General features: G+C 44.4%; 1 protein-coding gene and 1 non-coding gene across 3 annotated transcripts in view; both read right to left on the reverse strand.

Annotated features, from left to right (window-relative positions):
• The window catches only part of Ppp2r5e (protein phosphatase 2 regulatory subunit B'epsilon), a 185,536-nt gene that overhangs the window by 20,840 nt on the left and 140,446 nt on the right, over window positions 1-24,250 (reverse strand). For both annotated transcript variants that reach the window (XM_004649252.2, XM_004649251.3), the window contains exons 5-8: window positions 23,994-24,086; window positions 2,337-2,467; window positions 2,157-2,216; window positions 392-500 (exon numbers count right to left, since the gene is read on the reverse strand). In XM_004649252.2, coding sequence (XP_004649309.1) covers window positions 392-500; window positions 2,157-2,216; window positions 2,337-2,467; window positions 23,994-24,086 — 393 coding nt within the window. The remainder of the gene's footprint in view (window positions 1-391; window positions 501-2,156; window positions 2,217-2,336; window positions 2,468-23,993; window positions 24,087-24,250) is intronic.
• LOC123462633 lies at window positions 15,930-16,055 on the reverse strand. Its single transcript, XR_006638419.1, has one exon. It is a non-coding gene; the product is annotated as a small nucleolar RNA SNORA54 (small nucleolar RNA).

The raw sequence follows: 24,250 nt of genomic DNA on the forward strand, positions 1-24,250 counted from the left end.
CATGCCAGGGCCTCCAGCCACTGCAGTCAAACTCCAGCACATTCACCAGCATGTGCCCATGTGCTTCCCTGCGTGCTTGTGTCACCTGTGCTTCTGGCTTATGTGGGACCCGGAGAGTTGAACATGGGTCCTTAAGCCTTAACTGCTAAGCCATCTCCCCAGCCCCATGTCTCTTTTAAGATTAAGAGAAAACAATATCCTGGGAAGCACTAACTGGACAAACTGTTCATTTTGCTTCAAAAGTTGTATTTTTAGCCAGGTGTGGTGGCTCAATCCTGTAATCCCGGCACCTAGAAGGCTAAAGCAAGAGCACTGCATGTTCAGGGCCATCCTGAGCCACATAGAAAGACCCTAGCTCAAAGGAAGAACAAGCTGTACTTGAACACTCTACCTGGGCATGGAAGAGTGACAGGCTCCTGACGGTGTGCAAAGGGATCAACACTTTCACCAGGAACTGCTTGTGCTCTGCTTTAAGAGGCAGAGCGAAGCCATTGATAATGCTGAGGAAAGAAAAGACAAAGGTTAGCCGGAGGATCCCAACACCCGAAACCAGACACACTTGTTATGACACTCCTTAACTTGTTGTTGTAGTTGTTGGCTTTTTGAGGTAGGGTCCCACTCTAGCCCAGGTTTACCTGGAACTCACTATGGAGTTTCAGGGTGGCCTCGAACTCACAGTGATCCTGCTACTACCTCTGCCTTCCAAGTGCTGGGACTAAAAGCGTGCACCACCATGCCTGGCGACTCTGGGTAACTTCTAATGAGTTCGTATTTGTCCAAAAACATAATCATAGCCTCCTACCCATCCTGCCAGCTGGGCCCAGCCTCCACCGTGCTTAAGGGCAAAGGGAAGGAGACCTCGTCAGTGCCCGGCCTAGCTGGGGCCCAGCTCAGGCTGGGCCTCCTAGAACCACCAGGTCACCCGGCACCCACCCCACCCACCCGTGACATTCAAGGTCTTTTTTCTTAATTATATATTAGCACTGTCATTTCCCTCCTCCCTGCCCCCACTCCACTGAGGGCCCTCCTGGGTGGGATCGCTGGCATTCACCATGGAGTTGTGACAGCAGCAGTCTGTCACTGTTGGGGGAGGGCTATGTCTCTGGATATTCCCTCCCACTCTGTGGCTCTTACATTCTGCCGACCCCCTTTTCTGCAAACTTCCCTGAACCAAAGCAGAACCCCAGAAGCTGCAGAGAGCTCAACACTAAAGTAGACTTAAAGCACACCCACCAGACGCGAGATGGTTTCGTTACTTCAACAGCACTTTTAAGTAGGAAGGATGTGGGGACATTTAAAAGAAGTAACTTAGCTTATAAGCACTTAACAAAGGTCCCTCTGCTTTTACAACTAGTCAGATGGCTTTCCGAAACTTTTAGCCAAACTTTTTCCCTTCCTTCTCCACAGTCACCTCCTGGCTAACTTTCCACAAACAACCATTTCTATCCCTAGGCATCATTTCTTTGCATTCTTGCGATCTCTGCCCAGCCTCTAGGAGGTCACTGAGCAAAACTAGGAAGCTTCACCTTCTTTTTCTCCTCTTATTTGGAGGAGAGACTAAAGCAATCACGTCAGGCAGCTCGGTGAGCTCCCTCGTGTGTAGGAACCCTCACGCCAGCTGTCTCCAATTCATTCCACCACTGCATGCAGCAGCTGGTCGGATGCCACCTGGGCACACAGCTCTGTGGAAAATGGCCATCTTTTCCATTTATTATAAATCTGTTCTGAGCATATGTGGGGAAGGCCAAGCTACAAGAAACACAATGCTTTGTTTCGTGTAGCTGGTCTGACCACAACTGGACCAACTTTATGTGTTCCTTTTGGAGGAATTGGTAGTGCATAAGTGTGGAACAAGGGGAACAGGAAGTCAAATCTTCTAGAATCAATTGGAAAACATACTAAGCACAAATAATACTCAATGGAAGCCAGGCGTGGTAGTGCATGCCTCCTTGGGAAGCAGAGGTAGAAGGGTCTCTGTGAGTTCAAGGCCCCCTGAATTCCAGTGAATTCCAGTGAATTCCAGGTCTCACCCTGGGCTACAAAAACAGACCCAGTGTGCACAGAACAAGAGCTCTAGGTCAGCATCTTCCTGCTCATGTGAGCGGAACCCTCAGAATGACACTCACCTGAAATGAGCAGTTGCTAGAAGTGCTTACCTTCCTAAGATTTCCAGCAGCTCAGCTACGCCGTTGAAGTGTTCTGTTTCATAAACAAACCTGAAGGGAGGGGAGGGAGAGGGGAATAAAGTCAGTACACTATGTTCAAACAGGAGAGGTTTATGTAATACTTCTTAAAGCCATCAGCTTGTGTGTCCTGCTCCCCAACGTTCCACTTACCTTAGAAAAATATTGTTAATCTGTTTTCGGATAAATGCTCTAAGACCAAGAAACTTGCCATAAATTCTATGTAAGACTGTTTTTAAGTAGTCCCGTTCCCGAGGGTCTTCACTGTCGAAAAGCTCCAATAACTGTTGCAAACAAAAGGCAGGAGAACTGTCAAAAGTAGTTTCAGGGAAAGATTTAGGAATGTTCATTCATTATTTTTAAAAATTTATTTTAAAATATTTTTTAAACTTTTATTTATTTACGTATGAGAGAAAGGCAGAGAGACAACCAGGCAGATAAAGGGAGAGAATGGGTGCACCAGGGCTTCCAGCCATTGCAAACTAACTCCAGATGCATGTGCCACCTTGTACATCTGGCTTACGTGGGTCCTGAGGAACAGAACCTGGGTCCTTTGACTTTGCAGACAAGCGCCTAATTGCTAAGCCATTTCTCCAGCCCTTAAGTTATTTTTATTTGAGACAGAGAGAAAAAGAGAGAGAATGAGCATGCTAGGGCCTCTAGCCTCTGCAAACAAACTCCAGACCAAGTGCCACCTAGTACACCTGGCTTACATTGGACCTGGAGAATTGAACCTAGGTCCTTAGGCTTCTCAGGCAAGCACCTTAAGCACTAAACCATCTCTCCAGGAGCCCTGATTCATTATTTGTAATCCCCCTCTTCCTTTCTTACTCCCTCAAAAAGTTAATGAGTATCTGTTACATGCTGGGCACAGTGTTAGACTTGGAGAATACAGGTCAGTTAAGTCACTGTCTATTCCAGTGAGGAGATACACAGTAATGCCAACAGCACAACACAACAGTCAACACATCGTACACCTGTGGTGATCACTGAGTACTTTTCTAAGTAGTCTAAGTATTTTAACCCTTCCTATAAAGTAGTTTCTCCTCAACTTACAGGTGAGGATCAGAAAGCTTAAGTGACTCGTCCACTGTGCCATAGCTAGTAATTAGTAGAGCTAGACTGTGAACCCAGACAGTCAAGGTCTCAAGTCCACAACCTTCAGTGGTGTACTGTTACCTCCAGAGCTTCGGCTCCCACTCACACAGGCTTTCAGCTGTACCAACACACACGGGCAAATTACACAATCTAAATCAAAGTAAGCACTGGCTGTCCCTAGTGACACAGGCGACGCTATCTGTTTAGATGTAAGTTCTTGTTTCGGGGGTGTGCTCACTATGCAAATACTCAACGTGAACATTTATTATTTCTGTATGATGTTTCACGTGAATGATATTTTTAAAATTTGGGATCATTTGTAGTTTAAATTTATAGAATTCTGACAATAGCACATGCTCAGTCTCAGACCAAATGACAGGAGACAATACAGATCTGCTTCAATTCCATTCAAAAATTGCAGCTGTGGGCTGGGGAGATGGCTCAGCAATTAAGGCACTTGCCTGCAAAACCTAAAAACCCAGGTACAATTCCCCAGTACCCACATAAAGCCAGATGCACAATGTGGCACATGCACTTGGACTTTGTTTGCAGCAGCTGGAGGCCCTGGCACAACATTCTCTCTGTTTGTCTGGCTCTCTATGCATGCAAATAAATAAGTAATTTTTTTTTGATCCAGCTAACTTGGTCTCACACAAATTGATTTTCTGAGGTTATTTTTTAAAGCTCAGGAGGCTGAGACGGGAGGATCATGTGTCTGAGGCAGCCTAGGCTACATAATGAGTCCTGGTTGCAGTCAAGCAAACATGACTACTTGTTTGTAATACAGAAGAGCCAAAACAATCTTGGGGGGGGGGGGGCGAAGGGGATTCACACATCTTGATTTCAGAATTGTGTACAAAACTACATTGATCAAGAGTGTGATACTTCTCTGTCTCTCTTCTATCTCTCTGCTTACAAATAAATAGAATTTAAAGAAAAAACAAAAAAACAAACAAAAAAAAAAAGAGTGTGATACTCCCAGGTTCAATTCCCCAGTATCCACATAAGCCAGATGCACAAGGTGACACACGAGTTTGGAGCTTGTTTGCAGTGGCTAGAGGCCCTGGCGTACCCTTTCTCCCCCCACCCCAACAAATTAATTAATTTTTAAAAGTGTGTGATATTGGCATTTGATGACATACAGAATAGAATTCAGAGTCCAAAATAAGTGTTTAAAATTCATGATCAGCTGGTTTTCCGTGGAATGCCACGGCATTTCAATATGGAAAAAACAGTCATTTCAACCAATGGTGCTGGAATAATTGAATATTCATAGGCAAAATAATGAAGCTGGATCTTTACCTTATACTACAAATTCAAATTATTCAAAATGGATAGTCATCCTAAAGAGCTAAATTAAACAACAGTGAGGTGAAAACCTAAGAACAAATCTTTACAACCCAAGGTTAAGGGGCAGGTCTTTTGCTCCGCCTTCCATGCAAAGCACAAGTAATAAACAAAAACAAGTTAAGACGTCACCAAAACAAAAACACCTCTGCCAACAAGACAGGGGAAGATCAGGACCCACGTAAGACAGATGCACAAGGTGGCACATGAGTCCCGAGTTTGTTTGCAGTGGCTGGAGGCCTTGATGTGCCCAGTTCTCTATCTGCCTCTTTCTCTCTCTCTCAAATAAATACATAAAAATAAATAATATTTTTAAAAAACATGCTGGGCAAGGCTGGGCATGGTGGCGCACGCCTTTAATCCCAGCACTTGGGAAGCACAGGTAGGAGGATTGCCGTGAGTTCGAGGCCATCCTGAGACTACATAGTGAATTCCAGGTCAGCCTGGACCAGAGTGAAACCCTACCTTGAAAAAAAAAAAAAAACATGCTGGGCTGGAGAGATGGCTTAGCAGTTAAGGTGCTTGTCTGCAAAGCCAAAGGACCTCGGTACAATTACCCAGGACCTACTTAAGTCAGATGCGCAAGAGGGCACATGCATCTGGAGTTCGTTTGCAGTGGCTGGAAGCCCCAGCAGGCCCACATTCTCCCTCTCTCTCTCCCTCTCCCTCTCTCTCTCTGTAATAAATAAATAGCTGGGTGTGGTGACACATGCCTTTAATCCCAATACTCTGGAAGCAGAGGTAGGAGGATCACTGTCAGTTCGAGGCCATCCTGAGATTGCACAGTGCATTTCAGGTTAGCCTAGGCTAGAGGGAGACTCTACCTCGAAAAACCAAAAAATAATAAATCAATAAATAAAAATTTTAAAAGCTGATTAAAAAAAAGGAAACCGGAAGATGCCCACCAAACAGGAGAAAGTGTGTCAGGAAAGTGTCCACAAAATATGATGAATGATGACTGTATTCAACAGCCCAGTGTAAAAACGGACAAAGAAACAGCACCACGAAAGTATAGAAATGGTGAAAAAGCACTAGGAAAGGGGCTCAAATTTGTTATCGTTACAGAACTGCAAATCAGACAAAAAGGCACTCACTCACTTGATGGCTGTAAACAAAAGGGACATTACAACATCCTGTCTGTCATGAGAGGGGAGAACAGCAAGGCCCCACCTCTCCCCAAAGTCCCTATGAGCAGTTAATGGTCTCTAGAGAAGTAAAGACATATCTCCAGTGCTGCCATCCCTAGTACAGAGCCCTTGCTCCTGTAAGTAACCCCACACCAGTATCCAGTGAGCAACCCTAATGAAACTAACACATTGGGTCATCAAGGATAACAGCACACTCAGGAGACAGAGGTAAGAGGATCAATGCGCGCTCAAGCCCAGCCTGGGGCAACAGAGTGAGTTCGGGTCAGTCTGGGCTAGAGTGAGAGCCTACAATGAAAAAACAAAAATCAATAAATGTAGACCAGGTCAGGATCCACACAGTGGGAGGGGAATAAGAGAGGGAGAATATGATTCCTTAATTAATTAATTAATTTATTTATTTATTTATTTATGAGAATAAGAAAGAGAACAAGGCAGACAGAGAGAGAATGGGCATGCCAGGGCCTCTGGCCACTGCAGACAAAATACACAAACTGGGTGTGGTGACGCACACCTTTAATTGCAGCACACAGGAGGCAAAGGTAGGATTGCAGTGAGTTCGAGGCCACACTGGGACTACACAGTGAAGTCCAGGCCAACCTGGGCTAGAGCGAGACCCTAACCCAAAAAGACCAAAAAAAGAAAAAAAAAAAAGCATATATGAAGATGTCATAATGAAATCTAATATTCTGTATAATTAAAATAAATAAATAAATGGTGCTGGAGAGATGGCTTGGCAGTTAAGGTTTGCCTAAGGACCCAGGTTCGATTCCCTAGTTCCCACGTAAGCCAGATGCACAAGATGGCACATGCCTCTGGGGTTCATCGACAGTGGCTAGAGGCAATGGCATATCCATTCTCTCTCTCTCTGGTTCTTTCTCTCTCTCAAATAAATAAATAAATGGGGATGGAGAGATGGCTTAGTGGTTAAGCCCTTGCCTCTGAAGCCCAAGGACACCAGTTTGAGGCTCGATTCCTCAGGACCCACGTTAGCCAGATGCACAAGGGGCGCATGCATCTGGAATTCATTTGCAGTGGCTGGAGGCCCTGGCGTGCCCATTCTCTCTCTCTCTCTCCCTCCCTCCCTCCCTCCCTCTTTCTTTCTCTCTGCCGCTCTCAAATGCCACCAGCACTCGGGAGGTAGAGGCAGGAGGATTGTGCATTCAGCCTAGGCTGCACAGTGAAGAGCATTGGCAAACACGTGAATAAGTTGGGCATGGTGGCACACGACTTTAATCCCAGCACTCAAGAGGCAGAGGTAGGAAGGAGGATTGCAGAGAGTTCTAGTCCACCTTGAGATTGCATAGTGAATCCAGTTCAACCTGAACTAGAGTGAGACGCTACCTTAAAAAAAAAAAAAAAAAGTGGGCTGAAGAGATGGCTTAGCTGCCAGGTTATGTGCCAGGACCCACGTAAGCCAGATGCACAAAGTGACACATGTGTATGGAGTTTTTTACAGTGGCTGAAGACCCTGGCATGTCCATTCTCTTTCTCTCTTCCTCCTTCCCTCCCTCCCTCCCTCCTTCTTTCTCTCTCTCTCTCAAATAAGTTTTAAAAAATAAAATTTTTTAAAAATGTGAATAAACTGAAGACTACATACATACAGTGTTGGCAAGAATATAAAACTGTTTGGCAGTTCCACCATTAGTGAAACCATTAACAATTCTAACTCCTAATTATACAACCAAGAACCAAAGTCCCATGTCCATAGAAAAACATGTGCATGAACGTTACAGTAGCAATACTGACAAACAGTCCCAAAGTGAAAGAACCCACATGTATACCATGTGATGAAGACAAACACAAAACGCGAGGCAATGGGGTATCACTCAGCCTTGAAAGGTAACGAAGTACTGTGTTCCAATGTCCGACAGTATGGGCAAGCTTCCAAACGGCATGCTAATGCCACAAAGGCCATACATATGAAGTCTGATTCCACTTATATGAACTACCCAAAACACGTAAATGCAGTGCAGAGATAAAAGTAGATGCTCAGGAATGATTACTAATGAGTGTGGGTTTCTTTGAGGGATGATACAATTCTATTTCCTGCGAGTCCCTTCTAATTGCTTGGTTTGTTAGAATGTCTTCTGGTCCATTGTTACCTGCTGGTCTATAAAAAAATTAAAGTTCTGTAAATACATTAAAAATACTCACTTAGCCGGGTGTGGTGGCGCACGCCTTTAATCCCAGCACTCGGGAGGCAGAGGTAGGAGGATCGCCATGAGTTCAAGGCCACCCTGAGACTACAGAGTTAATTCCAGGTCAGCCTGGACCAGAGTGAGACCCTACCTCGAAAAAACCAAAAAAAAAAAAAAAAAAAAAATACTCACTTGAAGCCAGGCATGGTGGTGCACGCCTTTAATCCCAGCACTTAGGAGGCAGAGGTAGGAGGACTGCCGTGAGTTCAAGGCCATCCTGAGAGTACACAGTGAATTCCAGGTCAGCCTCGGCAAAAAAAAACAAACAAACAAACAAACAAAAAAAACTCATTTATAAACTTCAAAAGAGTGACTTTATGTTATATAAATTATAACTCAATTAATCTGCTACTTTTTATTTATTTATTATTTTTTGTTTGCTTTGTCAAGGTAGGATTTCACTCCAACCTAGGCTGACCTGGAACTCACCCTGTAGTTCTGGCTGGCCTTTGAAATCACAGAGCTCTTGCATCCACCCAAGTGCTGGGATTAAAGGTATGTGCCACCACACCCAGCTATAATCTGCTACTTTTTAAAATTAACAGTTGGCAAGTTTCTCCAGGTGAAGAAAAAGCTTGGTAGTGCTGAGAAGTGACAGAGGAGTGCTCAGCACTGAAACATCTCTATCACACCTTCCAAGGCTCAGGGTCCATTGCAGAAGAGGTAGCAGGAAGAATGTAAGAGCCAAAGGAAGGGTAGGACCGCTTACAACACACTCTTCCAGACACAAAACGGCCTGGCTATCCCTGACTCACAGGGCCTGGCACTGTCTACACAAGACCATCATAATAGGAGGAAAACATGATGACATCAAAATCAGAGAGGCTGACTGAGAGGAGGAGAAATATGATGAAGAATGAAGCTGTAGAGGGGAAAGGGAGGGGGATGGGAATTATGGTTTATTTATTGTCTGTAATTATGGAAGTTGTCAATAATAAAAATAAAACAAAGAATAAACTTGGGGGCTGGAGGGATGACTTACCAGTTAAGGCATGTGCCTACAAAGCCAAAGGATCCTGGTTTGATTCACCAGGACCTACATAAGCCAGGTGCACATGCATCTGGAGTTCGTTTGCAGTGGCTGGAGGCCCTGGTGTACCCATTCTCCCTCTCCTCCCTCACCCCGCCTTTCTCTCTCAAATGTATACATATATAAATTTAAATAAAGAATAAACTTGGAAACTGATTTGAGTGCTACTGAGTTTTAACACATACACCATCACTGCAATAGAACAAAAACTTGTCTTTCAGACCAAAATACCTCAAGAGCATAAGATGCAAGCTACCCTCATTCTCAAAAAAAAAAAAAAAAAAAAAAAAAAATACAGAAATGACTCCTAATGACAACTTGGCAGTGAGACAGCAGCACTCAGTTTCTGGCTTCACAATGCCTACCATCTCTTACCCATCTACGGATGTCCTGAGTAAATATTTGTTGTATGCCTATTCCGAGCCAGCCAGGGGACAAGGTGCCAAGGATACAATGATCAAGTCAGACCCAATCTGGTTTCACAGAGTGTGGTTGAATGGTGGGTGCATGAGAATAAGTAGCAAGGACTGGAGAGATGGCTTAGTGGTTAAGGCATTTGCCTGAAAAGCCAAAGAACCTAGGCTCAATTCCCAGGAGCCATGTAAGCCAGATGCACAGGGTGGCGCATACACCTAGAGCTCATTTGTAGCAGCTGGAGGCCCTGGCATGCCTATACCTATCTGCCTCTCTCTCTCCCTCTCTCTCTCAAATAATTAACTAAAAATAAACTTTTAAAGAGAGAGAGAATAAGCAGCAGGAATGGTCAGGGATGTTGCATTGATGCATAACTGACCACTCTCCTCTATTTGGAAGAAGTGCAGTGACAGAGAAGACTTCCAGGGAAAGTGACATCCATCCCAGGGAGGCAAGGAGAGGAAGGGAGGGATGGACGGATGGGGGAGGAAGGGGTGGGGGAGGGGAGGAAGGGGAAGAAGGAAGGGATGGGTTGGGGGAAGGGAGGGAGGGAGAGGATACAGAGTTAAGAGTGGGATGAGTGTATCAGTCAGCTTTTTGTCACTATAGCAAAATAGTTAACTTATGAAAAAGAAATTGTTTCAGTCCCATTTTGAAGGCTGAAAGTCCAAATGACACAAAGAACACAGTTCTGTGGTAAGGGCCATCTCCTGAGTGCATCACCTTATGGTATAACTATCAACTAAAGACAAGCAGATGATTACATCACTGACCAGGAACACAGAGAGAATCTTTCCCAAGAGCACACCCCAAAAGGCCTAAGGACTTCATACGGGGCCCCACAAATTAAAAGTTGCTTTTTTTTTTTTTTTTTTTTTTTTTTAGTGGAGTCTCTTTTTTATTTATTTCAAAGTGACAGAGAGAGAGAGAGAGAGAGAGAAAGAGGCAGATTAGAGAGAGAGAAGAATGGGTGCGCCGGGGCCTCCAGCCTCTGCAAACGAACTCCAGACGCGTGCGCCCCCTTGTGCATCTGGCTAACGTGGGTTCTGGGGAAGCGAGCCTTGAACTGGGGTCCTTAGGCTTCACAGGCAAGCACTTAACCACTAAGCCATCTCTCCAGCCCCATCTTAAAGGTTTTTATATCACTTCCCCAAGCTGCCACTCTGAGACTAAGCCTCCAATCACAATGACCCTTGAGGGACATCTAAACCACACCCAACCCATAGTCATGTGTTTGTGGCACACTTAAAAGTACCTGCCCTTATGAGCAGCCAACCTCCTTCATGATGGCAGGGGAAATATGGCACAAGCAGGTGAACAGCAGCAGCAGCAGTATGTGCTAACCACTGGAGGGGAGGCTGGCTATAATGCCCACAAGCCAGCCCTCAACAATGCACCACCTTCAGGAGGCTCCAATTCCCAAACTGCCATCAGCTGGGACCTAGCATTCAGAATGCATGAGTTTATGGAGGACATCTGAATCAAGCCATCACACTGGGTATACAGTGTTAAACAAACCTGGAATTCCCTAAGGATAGCAACAAGTTAGTTAACAATTTACTTGAATTCCAGGTCAGCCTGGGCTAGAACAAGACGCTACCAGAGGAGGGGAGGGAAAGGGACGGGAGAAGAAGGGAGGGGAAAGGGAGAAATGTAACTAAGCGCTAAGGGTCCAGGAAAGTCCTTGCACCCCAAACCGTAGGTCTGCTTCTAATTTTAATTAAAAAATTGAATAAAAAGGACTGAAAAGGATAATTATTAAATTACTTTATTTATTGAGGGAAGTAGAGCCAAGGAAAGGCACCCAGGTAGCTAGAGACCCCACGTGGAAGGCCTGGAAAGAAGCATGAAAAGAGAATTCAAGGAGCTCCAGCCATATGGGGAGCTGGAGGGAATAAGGAGCCCATGTGGGGAGTAAAGGCTAGGGGCCCTTCCAGGTGGGCCTGGGCCCAGGGAAAAGTCACCCAAGCTAGAAGTCCCATATGTTCAGAAAGCCAGCCTCCCCTTGCAAAGGTGATTATGGCCTTATGGGGGTGGGCTGTCTTCCAGCTCAGCTGAACCAGAGGGACAGCTAGTTGGTTAGGACTAGAGGCTGTCTCAGGAACAGGCTAGCTCTAGCACCAAGTTCCAGGGGCTGAACTTGACCAGTCACAATGTTTAAATCCTATGACAGACCGCTCTCCCAGGAGGGTCCAGATTGTGTTAAAACAGGTCCAAACAAGGCAAGGGATAAGAAGTCAGATCATCTAACAAGTACAAACTTTCCTGCCCTTTTCATCTTCAGGGGTCCAGTCACCCTAACTGTACCCCCCCCCAAGAAATGGAAAAGGGGAAAGGGAGAGGGAAAGAAAGAAATCTCAGGGATGGAGAGATGGTTTAGTGGTTAAGGCACTTGCCTGTGAAGCCTAAGGACCCAGGTTCATTCCCCAGGACCCACATAAGACAGCTACACATGGCAGTGCACACATCTGGAGTTCGTTTGCAATGGCTAGAGTCCGTGACATGTGAATTCTCTCGCTCTCTCTATCTGCCTCTTTAAATGAGCATGCTAGGGCCTCTAGCCAAAGAAAATAAACGAACAAACAAAAAGAAATACTAAGTCTGCCTGAGATTTCTTATGTAGGATTTGTTCAAAATGACAAAAGAGAGCTGGGCATGGTGGTGCACACCTTTAATCCCAGCACTCCAGAGACAGAGGTAGGAGGATCACCATGAATTCGAGGCCACCCTGAGACTCCATAGTGAATTCCAGGTCAGCCTGAGCTAGAGCGAGACCCTACCTTGGAAAACCAAAAAAAAAAAAAAAAAAAAAAAGATATCTAACCTACCCAATCCATTCCTTGTTAATGGAAATGACTAACCTTTTATGTTCTATTTTTAAAATTTTGGTGTCTATTTTTAAGTGTTGCAAAAGGGCTTCATGAGTAATTTGTGACCAACATAATAGGAAGTTTGAGGGGGCGTTAGTAAAACTTGAATCAACTATGCTTATGTAACATTAATCTTAAGAGTTTAACAATCCTGTAATTAAGCAAAAATTGCTATATTTTTCAGGCAGGATATGGCTAAGCAGTTAAGATGCTTGAGAGCAATGCCAAAGGTCCAGGGTTCAATCCCCCAGTATCCATGTAAAGCCAGATGCACAAGGTGGCACATGTGTCTGGAGCTCTTTGCAAAGGTGAGAGGTTCTAGCACACCCATTCTTTCTCTCTCCCTCTCTCTCTCCCTGCCTCTTTCTCTCTCAAGTAAATAAATATTTTTAATTTTTTTTTCATTAGGTTCTAAAAGAAAATGCATTATCAGGCCCCTAACTTTAGTAATTTCAGAGTCACAAATGCAAGAAAAAGAGATGAACTATAACAGCCAATAATTTTTCTCCTGCTTTACAGAATACATATGACCATTTTTAAAATATATTTTATTTATTTATTTGAGAGAGAATGGGCACTCCAGGAGCTCTAGCCACTGCAAACAAAGTCCAAATGTGTGCACCCCCTTGTGCATCTGGCTTACGTGGGTCCGGAGAATCAAACCAGGAGCCTTTGGCTTTGGAGGCAAAAGCCTTAATCGCTAAGCCATCTGTCCAGCCCCACATTTGATCATTTTATGATGTCATGTGAGGAATAAAAGGAGGGTCAGGTTTTCTTTAGCTCTTTTCCCAAAGGGAGTTACCCTTTCCTGGAAACTAGACACGATAAGGAACTGCGCTGGCAGCTCATGTCCTCATCCAACATGCTGCTCTTCTTCCTGACCCATCAACTGATCACATTCTTCTATATACATTTAAACTTACCCAGAAAAGCTCATCCCAACTCAACACCTCATGTACCCCAAGGTGAGATACTCCAATTTTAGTCTAGTCATCATGTAGATTACCAGCTTGGATCCCTCCCAACTCTGGAGCTTTCTGCTTTATTATTTTTCCTTAAATGTACATTTCAGAGGACCCCTCCTGCAACACAGGAGCTCAGCCTTCTTCTCTTCTCTTAAACTTACAATAAAGCCTTTGCATACTTCACCCTCTGTGGCCTGATTTCATCCATCAAATTCAGAAGACAAGAACCCAGACGGCGCTCACTTGGAAGAAGTTTTCTGTGATCCTGAGTGTCTATCACCATAACTCCTGAGTTGAAAAAGCTCACCCAAAAGCAGAGGAAGAACCTGTTGCTCTCAATGACACCCCATGTTCCTGTATCAAAATCACCACATCAGGGCTGGAGAGATGGCTTAGCGGTTAAGCGCTTGCCTGTGAAGCCTAAGGACCCCGGTTCGAGGCTCGGTTCCCCAGGTCCCACGTTAGCCAGATGCATAAGGGGGCGCACACGTCTGGAATTCGTTTGCAGAGGCTGGAAGCCCTGGCGCGCCCATTCTCTCTCTCTCCCTCTATCTGTCTTTCTCTCTGTGTCTGTCGCTCTCAAATAAATAAATAAAACATTTAAAAAAAAAATCACCACATCAGGCTGGAGAGATGGCTTAGTGGTTAAGTGCTTGCTTGTGAAGCCTAAGGACCCCCATTCAAGGGTCAATTCCCCATGACACACGTAAGCCAGATGCACAAGGCGGTGCATGCTTCTGCAGTACATTGGCAGTAGCTAGAGGCCCTGGCGTGTCCTTTCTCTTTCTCTTTCTCTTTCTCTTTCTCTTTCTCTTTCTCTTTCTCTTTCTGTTTCTCTTTCTCTCTCCCTCTCTCTCTCTCTCTCTCTCTCTCTCTGCCTCTGTGTATGTCACTCTCAAATAAATACAATAAATCTTTGTATTTTGTTTAATAAGAAAACACTAAAAAAAATCTCCACATTTCTCGCTTTGTTAGGAACATTGGTTATTCTGCTACCCAAAAGCAGAGTCTCTTCCTAACACCAATCTAAGAACAAGCCTAGAGAGGAAGCTCAGTGGCAGAGTACTTGCCTAACCCTGGGTTCAGTCCTCAGTAGGGAGCAGAGAGTCCATAATGGAACTCCAATAAACCAGTACAACTGATAGAAGGCAGAAATTAGCTAGGAAGCCTAGGGATGACAGACTCCAAAATGAATAGGCTTCTCTTGGGTAAGTGCAGGAATTGTGCTAGGGCCTATAAGGGAAAACACTTTACTACACATCAGAAATGTCAGAGAGGAGCTGGAGAGATGGCTCAACTGTTAAGGTGCTGTCCTACAAAACCTAAGAACCCAGGTTCAATTCCCCAGTACCCATATAAGCCAGATGCACAAGGTGGCACATGCATGTGGAGTTTGCAGTGAATGGAGGCCCTGGCATGACAATATTCTCTCTCCCCTCATTCTGAAATAAATAAATGAATATTTAAAAAAGAAAGAGGGCTAGAGAGATGGCTTAGCAGTTAAGGTGCTTGCATGCAAAGCCTAAGGACTCATGTTCAAATCTCCAGGCCCCACATAAACCAGACACACAGTGATGCAAGCATGCAATGTTGTATATGTGCACAAGGGGGCACACACATCTGGAGTGCAAATGAGCAGATGAAAGCCCTGGATTTCCCAGTCTCTGACTTATTCTCTCTGTCTCAAGTAAGAGTGACAGAGACAGACAGACAGACAGACAGAAGGGGGTAAGGGAGAGAGGGAGGGAGGGGGGGAGGGAAGGAAGGAGATGAGAGGGATCTGGCCTTTCCTTATCTTGCCCCTTTAGGGAGTCCTTCCACTCCCTTTGTAGACAGTTAAGATTCCTGCAAAGAGATACACACACCAGGACTAGATAGGCTAAACAGTTGCCCATCTGCGGCTCATGAAAATCCACAACCTGAGTCTTAGGGTGGGCTTCTCAAACCTCCTCTTGTCCTTCAGGGCAGGAGCTCTGCCTTCTTCCCTCAGGAGGCCTCTGAAACCCTCTCTTCCATTCCTAGGCAAGAGCTCCACCTTGCTTCCTTCTTTTGTGTTCTGAAGACCAAATCCTAAAGCTTTAAACCATGATAAAACCATTCCCTCTGGTCTATGGATTTCATTCTTCGAATTCTTAAGGACTCAGGGAACACTCCAAATGATCAGTGCACTGGTTATCAAAGTTTACCAGTTCAGCCAAGTATGATGATACATACTTTAATTCCAGCACTCAGGAGGTTGAGGTAGGAGGATTGCTGTGAGTTCAATGCCAACCTAAGACTACATAGTGAATTCCAGATCAGCCTGAGCTAGAGCAAGACCCTACCTCAAAAAAACTTTAAAAAAAAAAAAAAAGCTTACCAAACAAAATGCAGTCTGTATCTGACTGCATTTTCTCCTAATGGTGGTCATTCTTTCCACAAACTAGAGAAGTCCATTTTTCCCCTCTAAGCATTCTACCTGCTTGAAGAAAATCTTATAAGAGTCTCTATATCTGGAGCTTGTGCTGTACCCCAATAGTTGTCTATCTTCCTAGCTCCTCACCCTATTCCCAGGATTACAGGCATGTGGTCATATCCAGCTTTTACATGCGTGCTGCGGCTCAAACTCAGGTCCTCATGCTTAGGCAGCAAGTGTTCTTACCCACTGAGCTACCTCCTCAGCCCTTTTTTTCCCCACTATGTCTCCAGGACCTAAAACTGAAAGCTACCAGCCCACCAGTCATGTATGTGTCACTGGAAATGCTGTGGCACTGGAATGGAACCCACCCACCACAGCAGGCGGACAGGTTACAAACAGTGCTTAAGGGTTTTGAATTAAATATTAGGCAAGATAGGGTAAGGGATGAGGTGGTTTATGTTAGTTGGCAATGTGACATCGTAAGACTCCAGCTAAATTCTCTAGGGTTTTATTTGCTGTAGACTCAGAGACAAATGTAAACATTTTGTCATACTTGAGGCTGGAGAGATGGCTTACTGAGTAACCCACCTGCCAGCAGAGCCAAAGGACTCAGGTTCAATTCCCTAGTACCCATGTAAAGCCAGATGCACAAGGTGGGACATGTGTCTAGACTTCATGTACAGTGGCTAGATAAAGGCCCCGGCATGACCTTTCCCCTCCTTCTCTCCCTCTCCCTCATATATATGTGTGTGTGTGTGTATATATATATATACATATGTGTGTATATATATACATATACATATGTGTATTTACACACACACACACACACACACACACACATATATATATATATATACCTCTCCCCCAAATAAATAAATAAAATATTAACATTCTGTCATACTCAAGGAATTTGTTTGGAAAATTTCTTTCTACTAGAGTTGAGATTCCAGGCCTTGTGAAATTGACTTCAGGTCAGAAAAAAATTTTTAACAGCTTGATTTTTGCTCAATTTGTCTAGCGTTTTCAAAAACAATAACAAAAGGTCACTTTTAAGGACAGGCTTAGTGATTTGCAGAATCTGCACGGTAATTATGCCACCTTAGGCTGCGGACAGCCTTGAATGTGAAGACCCAACTGCTGAACGGCAAGCTCCGCAGCGCGCATGTCAAGGGGACACTTGAGCAGCTTGTCTCTTAGCAACCACTGACTGTTTTTCAGGTTTGCAGTGGCTGAAAGCAATCTTTGAAAATGCACAGCTAAATTCTGGACACAATGATTCACCCAATGAAGGAATTCAAAGTTTAGCAATTCATTCATTCTGAAAAAGGGGGACCAGAAAGAAATCACTTCTCAACTCCCCTGACAGATAAAAATGATCTCTACGGAGAGCAGACAAATTGCTCCATAGGCAGAAGCAAGCTTACAACTTGTAGCTGCAGAAGGCCACTGACCCACGTCTACATTAACTAGGCACCACCGACGTGCACTGTGCAGTCTGCGGAGTCTCGTGTAAAGAGCAACGCTGAAGGTTCTGTAAGCCTCCATGTAATGAAAATCACAATGGAGCTCTGAAGGCCAGTTCTGGCATTCTTCCATAAAGCAACAACAAAGCCCTTCAAATGAAGACATTCAAAACAGACCGCTTTGTCTGGAAATCCATTCACAATCTGTATTTCCAGCTTCTTTAGCCTGAAGATCCAGGGACATTTGGCTGGCTTCCAGCATGGGCTAGTGGGAATGGACTGCATCAGGGTAGCGTTTCCAACAGGGCCTTCCATCACACCCGTGCTTCTGTCACTGGTCAGGCCTCTCAGCATCCAAAGGTGCTATATCCCTGGCTCTCCCCACGTGTTAACTTATACATTCCTGGTACTAATGCATTCATGCCGACCCTGGTTAGAAGAAATCAATTGAATTAACAAAGTCTAGAGATGCATGTAACGTCTAAGTGGTCCAGACAGCTCAAGAAGAATCATGTACATCCATGAGGCACCAGAGATTTTTAAGAGTTAAGTCAGATGCCAAACAGCGCATAATACTCTAGGGAAGACATGATAACTAACACTAGATTTCATAGCTTGAAGCTAGTAAAAATAAGATACAGCTTATAAAGGTTCTAGAAACAAGAGTTGATCCTAAATGACAACGTTTGTACAGACAAGCATAGCTTCTCGTGTCCCTTCCCCTGCATCGGACACTGTCCCGAGCACCCGGGCGGCGCTCACGTGGTGCATCTGCACGGCTCTGCGGCACGGCTGCCATCAATCAGATTATGGATACGCTGTGTCTACCTTCTGAATGAGGAAACTGAAGCAGAACAGTTATGTAACCTGCCCAAGGCCGCACAATGAAAAATGGCAGAGGGGGCATTAGGGAACACATCTGTAATCTCAGCACTTGGAAAGCAGAGGCAGGATCTCCATGGCTCCAACCAGCCTGATCTACATACCGATTTCCACGCTAGTCTGGGCTACATAATGAGTCCCTGTCTCAAAAAAAGCAAACAAACGAACACAGATCAAACAAACAAAGCAAACGAACTAAGGCAGACAGCAGAGCCTCCACACTAAACCACAAGTCCACAGGAAGAACCAACGATTTGGGACTCAAAGAGCACCTGGGACAGTACAGGAGACACCCTGCCAAGCTTCAGATTCAAAGAGACACAGCCAAACGCTGGAAGGAAGGAGATGGAACAAATGCTGGGCATGGTGTAATCCTGAAAAAATAGTCTTCGGAAGACTAATGAACAAAATCAGGTGAAGTTTATGAAAAATACAAAGCATCGTGACAATATACTTGCAGCTGAAACCTCCTTTAATGTTTCTTCGTTGTGGTGTGCATTTGTAATAATATGTGTGTGCATGTGCTTGTGTGCATGCATGTGCGCACGCACAAGCATCAGGACTCCATGCTACTGCAAATGAACGCCAAGAACATGTGCCAGTTTTGGCACCTGGTTTTAGGCGAGTGCTGGGGAATCTGGACCAGCGCACTTTGCAAGCAAGCACCTTGACCTGTTGAGCCATCTCCACTTAGTCCCATATAAGATTAATTTAAAAGAAGGGAAAAAACCCACAATGGATGAAAAAAATATGAAATACCAAGTGAAGACAAGTGCATATTATCACCCCTCAGACCATGAACAACCTGACATCCTTCCCTCCATAACTGTGAATGCATATTGCTAGAGTCTAAATGTGTTCCCCAAAACTCATGCTTTGGAAACTTAATCCTCAACACTACAGACAGAGGAGGCACATTCAGGAGGTTTTAGATCATAATGGTACCCTCAGGGATGGATTAGTCATGATAAGAAAGGACTACAGGCTGAACATGGTGGCACGCTTTTAATCCCAGCACTTGGGAGGCAGAGGTAGGAGGGTGGCCGTGAGTTCGAGGCTACCCTGAGACTACATAGTGAATTCCAGGTGAGCCTGGGCTAGAAGTAAGACCCTACCTTGAAAAACCGAGGGGGAGGTAGGGAGGGGGGAAGGGAGGGAGCACTGACTGCAGCAATGGCTTCATTCTCTTTACCATCCATCCTTTGCCATGCTAGCATGCAGTACAAGGTCCTCCTAGATGTCAGCATGTAGATGCTGGACTTCCTAGCCTTAAGAACACTGAGAAATAAATTTGTGTTCTTTGTACATTACCCAGTTTCAAGTACAATGTTCTGCCCCTTAATGAGATTTCTGTTTTCAGTTACGCACAAGTAACCATCCAAAATATTAAATCCAAAAATATTAAGTAGGCCGGGCATGGTGGTGCATGCCTTTAATCTCAACACTTGGAAGGCCAGAGGTTCGCCACAAGTTCAAGGCCATCTGAGACTACATAATGAATTCTAGGTCAGCTGAGGCTAAAGCAAGACCCTACCTTGGGGGGGGGGGGCATACAGAAATTAAACAGAAAATTCCAGACATAATTTCTAACTCTTAAGTTGAGTAGCATGAGAAAAATCTCATATTGTCCCAGTTTATCCTGTCCTGGATATAAATCATATTTGTCCTATGTAGTCATTTAAATGTGTAGCCCAAAGACTCAGGTTTGAACCTTGAGTGTCCAGTGGGCAAAGCCCTATTGGAGAAGTAGTCAGTCACTAGGGGTGGCTTTTGAATCCAGCCCTAAGGTGTGGGAGAGTAGCTGGAGCTCTGGTGATTCATGCTTGCAGATGCTGGAGTTTGCTGTGTCTCACATACCAGCAGGCCATCTCATAGAACTCAGCTAGCTTCATGTAACAAGCCTATAGTGTGTGTTGAGACTAAGTGTGTGCTTTCACACCTAGCATGGCATTCCTTTTATGATAAATTTGCACAGCACACAGATGAGGAAGTGCTGGCTTTCCCAAGCATCTAACAGTCTCTGCTGTGCAAACATATGGAAGTAAAGTAAACTCAGTAAAGGATGAAATTTAAAGATTGCTGATTAGTGAACCTCTACTAAAATAATGGAATTTCCACAAACATGCCTAGGACTCTGGATTTAGCAACCCTGTCTGGTTTAACAACCCCAATCAGTGACATAGGAGGTCATTAGTCACAGATATCACTTTAAAAAAGATGAGCTGGAGAGATGGCTTAGCAGTTTGAGACATTTGCCTGCAAAGCCAAAGGACCAGGTTCAATTCTCCAGGACCCACGTAAGGCAGATGCACAAGGTGGCGCATGTGTCTGAAGTTCATTTGCAGTGGCTGAAGGTCCTGGTGTGCCCATTCATTCTCATTCATGTGCTCTTTCTCTTTCTCTCTCTCTCTCCCTCTCAAATAAATAAAATAAAATAATAAAATGAAAGACAGTAGTAGTAGTGGTAGTGTGTTTCCAGGTAAGCCTGGGCTAGAATGAGACCCTACCTTAAATAAATAAATAAATAAATAAATAAATAAATAAATAAATAAAAAACAGAGCTGGGCATAGTGGTGCACAGCTTTAATCTCAGCACTTGGGAGGTAGAGGTAGGAGGACAGTTGTGAGTTTGAGGCCACCCTGAGACTACATAGTGAATTCCAGGTCAGCCTGGGCTAGAGCGAGACCCTACTTCAAAACAACAACAAAAAAAGCAGCCTAACAGGGGCAAGGGTAAACATGGCCTTAAAGCAACACACACAAAAGTATACCAGACATCAGCTATGACCACAAGCTTAATGTAAGCGGTAAAATCATCCAATATCAAGACAGGCTAATGAGAAGTCCCCTTTACGAAAGCTAGAGCCACAGAGCCCGGGAGATGGCTCAGTGGCTAAAAGTGCCTGTAACACAAGCATGATGACCTGAGTCCAGGTCCGCAGAACCCATGTAAGGGCAGATGCAGGACTGCGCATCTATAACCCCATGTGCCTACAGCAAGGAGGGATGTAGAGACAACAGAATTCCTGGAGGCTCGTGGGCTCGTGAGCCCAGTGTAGGCGGCAGTAAACAATAAGAAAGCTTGTCTCAAAACAAGGCAGAAGGTGAGCATCAGCACCCAAGGTTGTCCTCTGGCCTCCATAAGCTATAACAGCATACAGACCAGTCTACAACTGGTCTGGTTCCAGTATGCCAGTATTAAAGGAATGCACCACCATGCCCAGCTCTAGTGCCCCTACATCCTTGACTTTTTTTTTTTGAGAGAGAGAGAGAGAGAATGGGCATGCCAGGGTCTCAGCCACTGAAATCAAACTCCAGCTGCTTGCACCACCTAGGGGGCATGTGTGACCTTGCACTTGCCTCACCTTTTCTGCATCTGGCTTATGTGGGATCTAGAGAGTCAAATGTGGGGTCCTTAGGCATCACAAGCAAGCGTCTTAACAGCTAAGCCATCCCTCCAACCCTTGAGTGCCCATTTTTATGGATGAGCAGTCACAAGGGAAGTAAGGCAGTGTTACTTAAAAATTCAGTGCTGGGTTAGAGAGGTGGTTCGTCGATTAAGGCACTTGCCTGCAATGCATAAAAGTCACGGTTCCAAGCCAGGCATGGTGGCGCACGCCTTTAATCCCAGCACTTGGGAAGCAGAGGTAGGAGGATTGCCGTGAGTTCGAGGCCATCCTGAGACTCCTTAATGAATTCCAGGTCAGCTGGGCTAGAGTGAGACCCTACCTGGGGGGCGGGGGTGACAGTTCCATTCCCGAGTACTCACATAAAGCCAGATGTGCATAGTGGTGCATGAAAACGGAGTTTGTTTTCAGGGTCCAGAGGCCCTGGTGCACCCATTCTCTCTCTGTATATAACCAAACATTTTTCTAATTCAGGGCTATGGAAGTATATCCCAAGTCATGGTTAAGAGGAAGATGTAGTCAGTCTATGCCTTCAGGGTGTAAACTGAGAAGCCAGGAAGAACAGGGTCCTTAGGAAGCCCCCAGGGGTAAACTTCCAGCAGCACACTGTCACTCTGATGGCTTATGATCTGTACCATGAGCTTGCCTATTCTAATTCCTTTATGGTGTTTTTTGTTGTTGTTGTTGTTGTTGTTGTTGTTGTTGTTGTTGTTGTTCTTCAAGGTAGGGTTCTCAAGCTAGCCCAAGCTGACCTAGAACTCATTCTGCCGTCCCACGCGAGCCTTGAACTCACAGCAACCCTCCTATCTCTGCCTCCCAACTGCTGGAATTAAAGGTGTGCGCCACCATGCCCAGCTTCTCATTTTTGTTTTTTGTTTTGTTTTAAGTTTTTAAAATATTTTTATCTATTTGAAAGAAAAAATGGGCACACCAGGACCTCCAGCCACTGCAAATGAACTCCAGATGCATGCACTATCTTCTGCATCTGGCTTACTTGGGTACTAAGTAAGAAATTAAACCTGGGTCCTTAGGCTTCACAGGCAAGCACCTTAACGGCTAAGCCACCCCACCAGCCCTTGTTGCTTTTTGCTTGTTTCTTTCTTTGTTTTGTTGTTTGAGGTAGGGTCTCACTCTAGCCCAGGCAAACCTGGAATTCACTAAGTAGTCTCAGGCTGGCCTTGAACTCAGGTTGATCCTCCTACTTCTGCCTCCCAAGTGCTGGGATTAAAGGTGTGTGTTACCATGCCCAGGTTGTCTACTCATTTTTTAAAATATTTTATTTCATTTATTTATTTGAGAGAGAGGAAGAGGCAGAGAGAAAGAGAGAATGGGTGTGCCAGAGCCTCCAGTCACTGCAAACAAACAGCAGATGCATGCACCTCCTTGTGCATCTGGCCTAAGTGGGTCCTGGGGAATCAAACAGGAGCTCTTAGGCTTCACAGGCAAACGCCTTAACCACTAAACCATTTTCCCAGCCCCTGTCTACTCTTTTTTTTTTTTTGGTTTTTTGAGGTAGGGTCTCACTCTAGCCCAGGCTGACCTGGAATTCACTATGTAGTCTCAGGGTGGCCTCGAACTCACGGCGATCCTCCTACCTCTGCCTCCCAAGTGCTGGGATTAAAGGCGTGCGCCACCACGCCCGGCTGTCTACTCATTTTTAACAGACTCTTTTAAGACACATAGCAAGATAAAATATTTGTAAAACACCTACTCCAACAGAGGATGTGCATCTAAGTGCATAATGGGCTCATTAACAAAAATAACCCACTTAAAAATCAGATGTTTGAACAGACACAACCATATCTATACATAGAAGATAAGCTGATGACAGATATTTTTATGAAATGACACTCAAGATTACTAGCCATCTGAGAAATGTAAATTAAAAACACATGGAGCCTGGTGTGGTAGTTCACACCTGTAATTCCAGCACTCCAGGGGCTGAGGCACAATAATGCTATGAGTTTGAGACCAGCCTGGACTACAAAGTGAGTTTCAATGTCAAAAAGAAGTATGTGTAACTGTGTGTATGTGTTTGTGTATTATATGTCAGAACCCAAATATATATGCATGATAGTAAAATTTAAAATTACATTAAAATTTGGGTCAGGCATGGTGGTGCATGCCTTTAAGCTCAGCACTTGGAGCAGAGGTAGGAGATCACCAGGAACTCAAGACCACCCTGGGACTACCTAGGTCAGCCTGGGCTAGAGTGAGACCCTACCTCGGCAGGGGTTGGGGGGGGGGGTCTTTTGGCAAATATATGCATTTTTTTAAACTACATAAAGGTTCACACAAACCACTTATATAAATGAAATTGTCTTGTAATTAAACTTTTAAGAAGAAAACTTAAGGAGATTTAGGAATTAACATTCCTGGCTAGTATATAATTGTTCACTACAAATAAACTGAAGAGGTTTCTATTACTTTTAATGGGTAATGACAGAAACTAACTCATGTATACATATTTGTTTAGGGGGTGAAACAACTATCACTAACAGGTTGGTTTGTATATTTTTAAATAAACATCCAAGAAAAAATGAGATAAAGGATTACTAAATGAATTACATTACCACAAGAATTTGCTTACCTGTAATACAAATTTCTGATCTATATATTTTTTGGCAATGCTGGGTTGGAATTCTTGGCTTTCCAAAAATCGTATGAAAAATTCATATACAAGCTGCAACAAACAAATTATAGTTAACTTCAAATTATTATTCATCAAGAATATAATTTAAAACCACCAAAAAAAAAAAAAAAACCTACTATACTAAATGCTAACAGGGCATAGAAAACTGGCTTTAAATATCAAGTCTATGAGCCTTGATAACCTTGTTTGTGGGA

The sequence above is a fragment of the Jaculus jaculus genome, chromosome 7 (genome assembly GCF_020740685.1).
Source record: "Jaculus jaculus isolate mJacJac1 chromosome 7, mJacJac1.mat.Y.cur, whole genome shotgun sequence".
NCBI lineage: Eukaryota > Metazoa > Chordata > Mammalia > Rodentia > Dipodidae > Jaculus > Jaculus jaculus.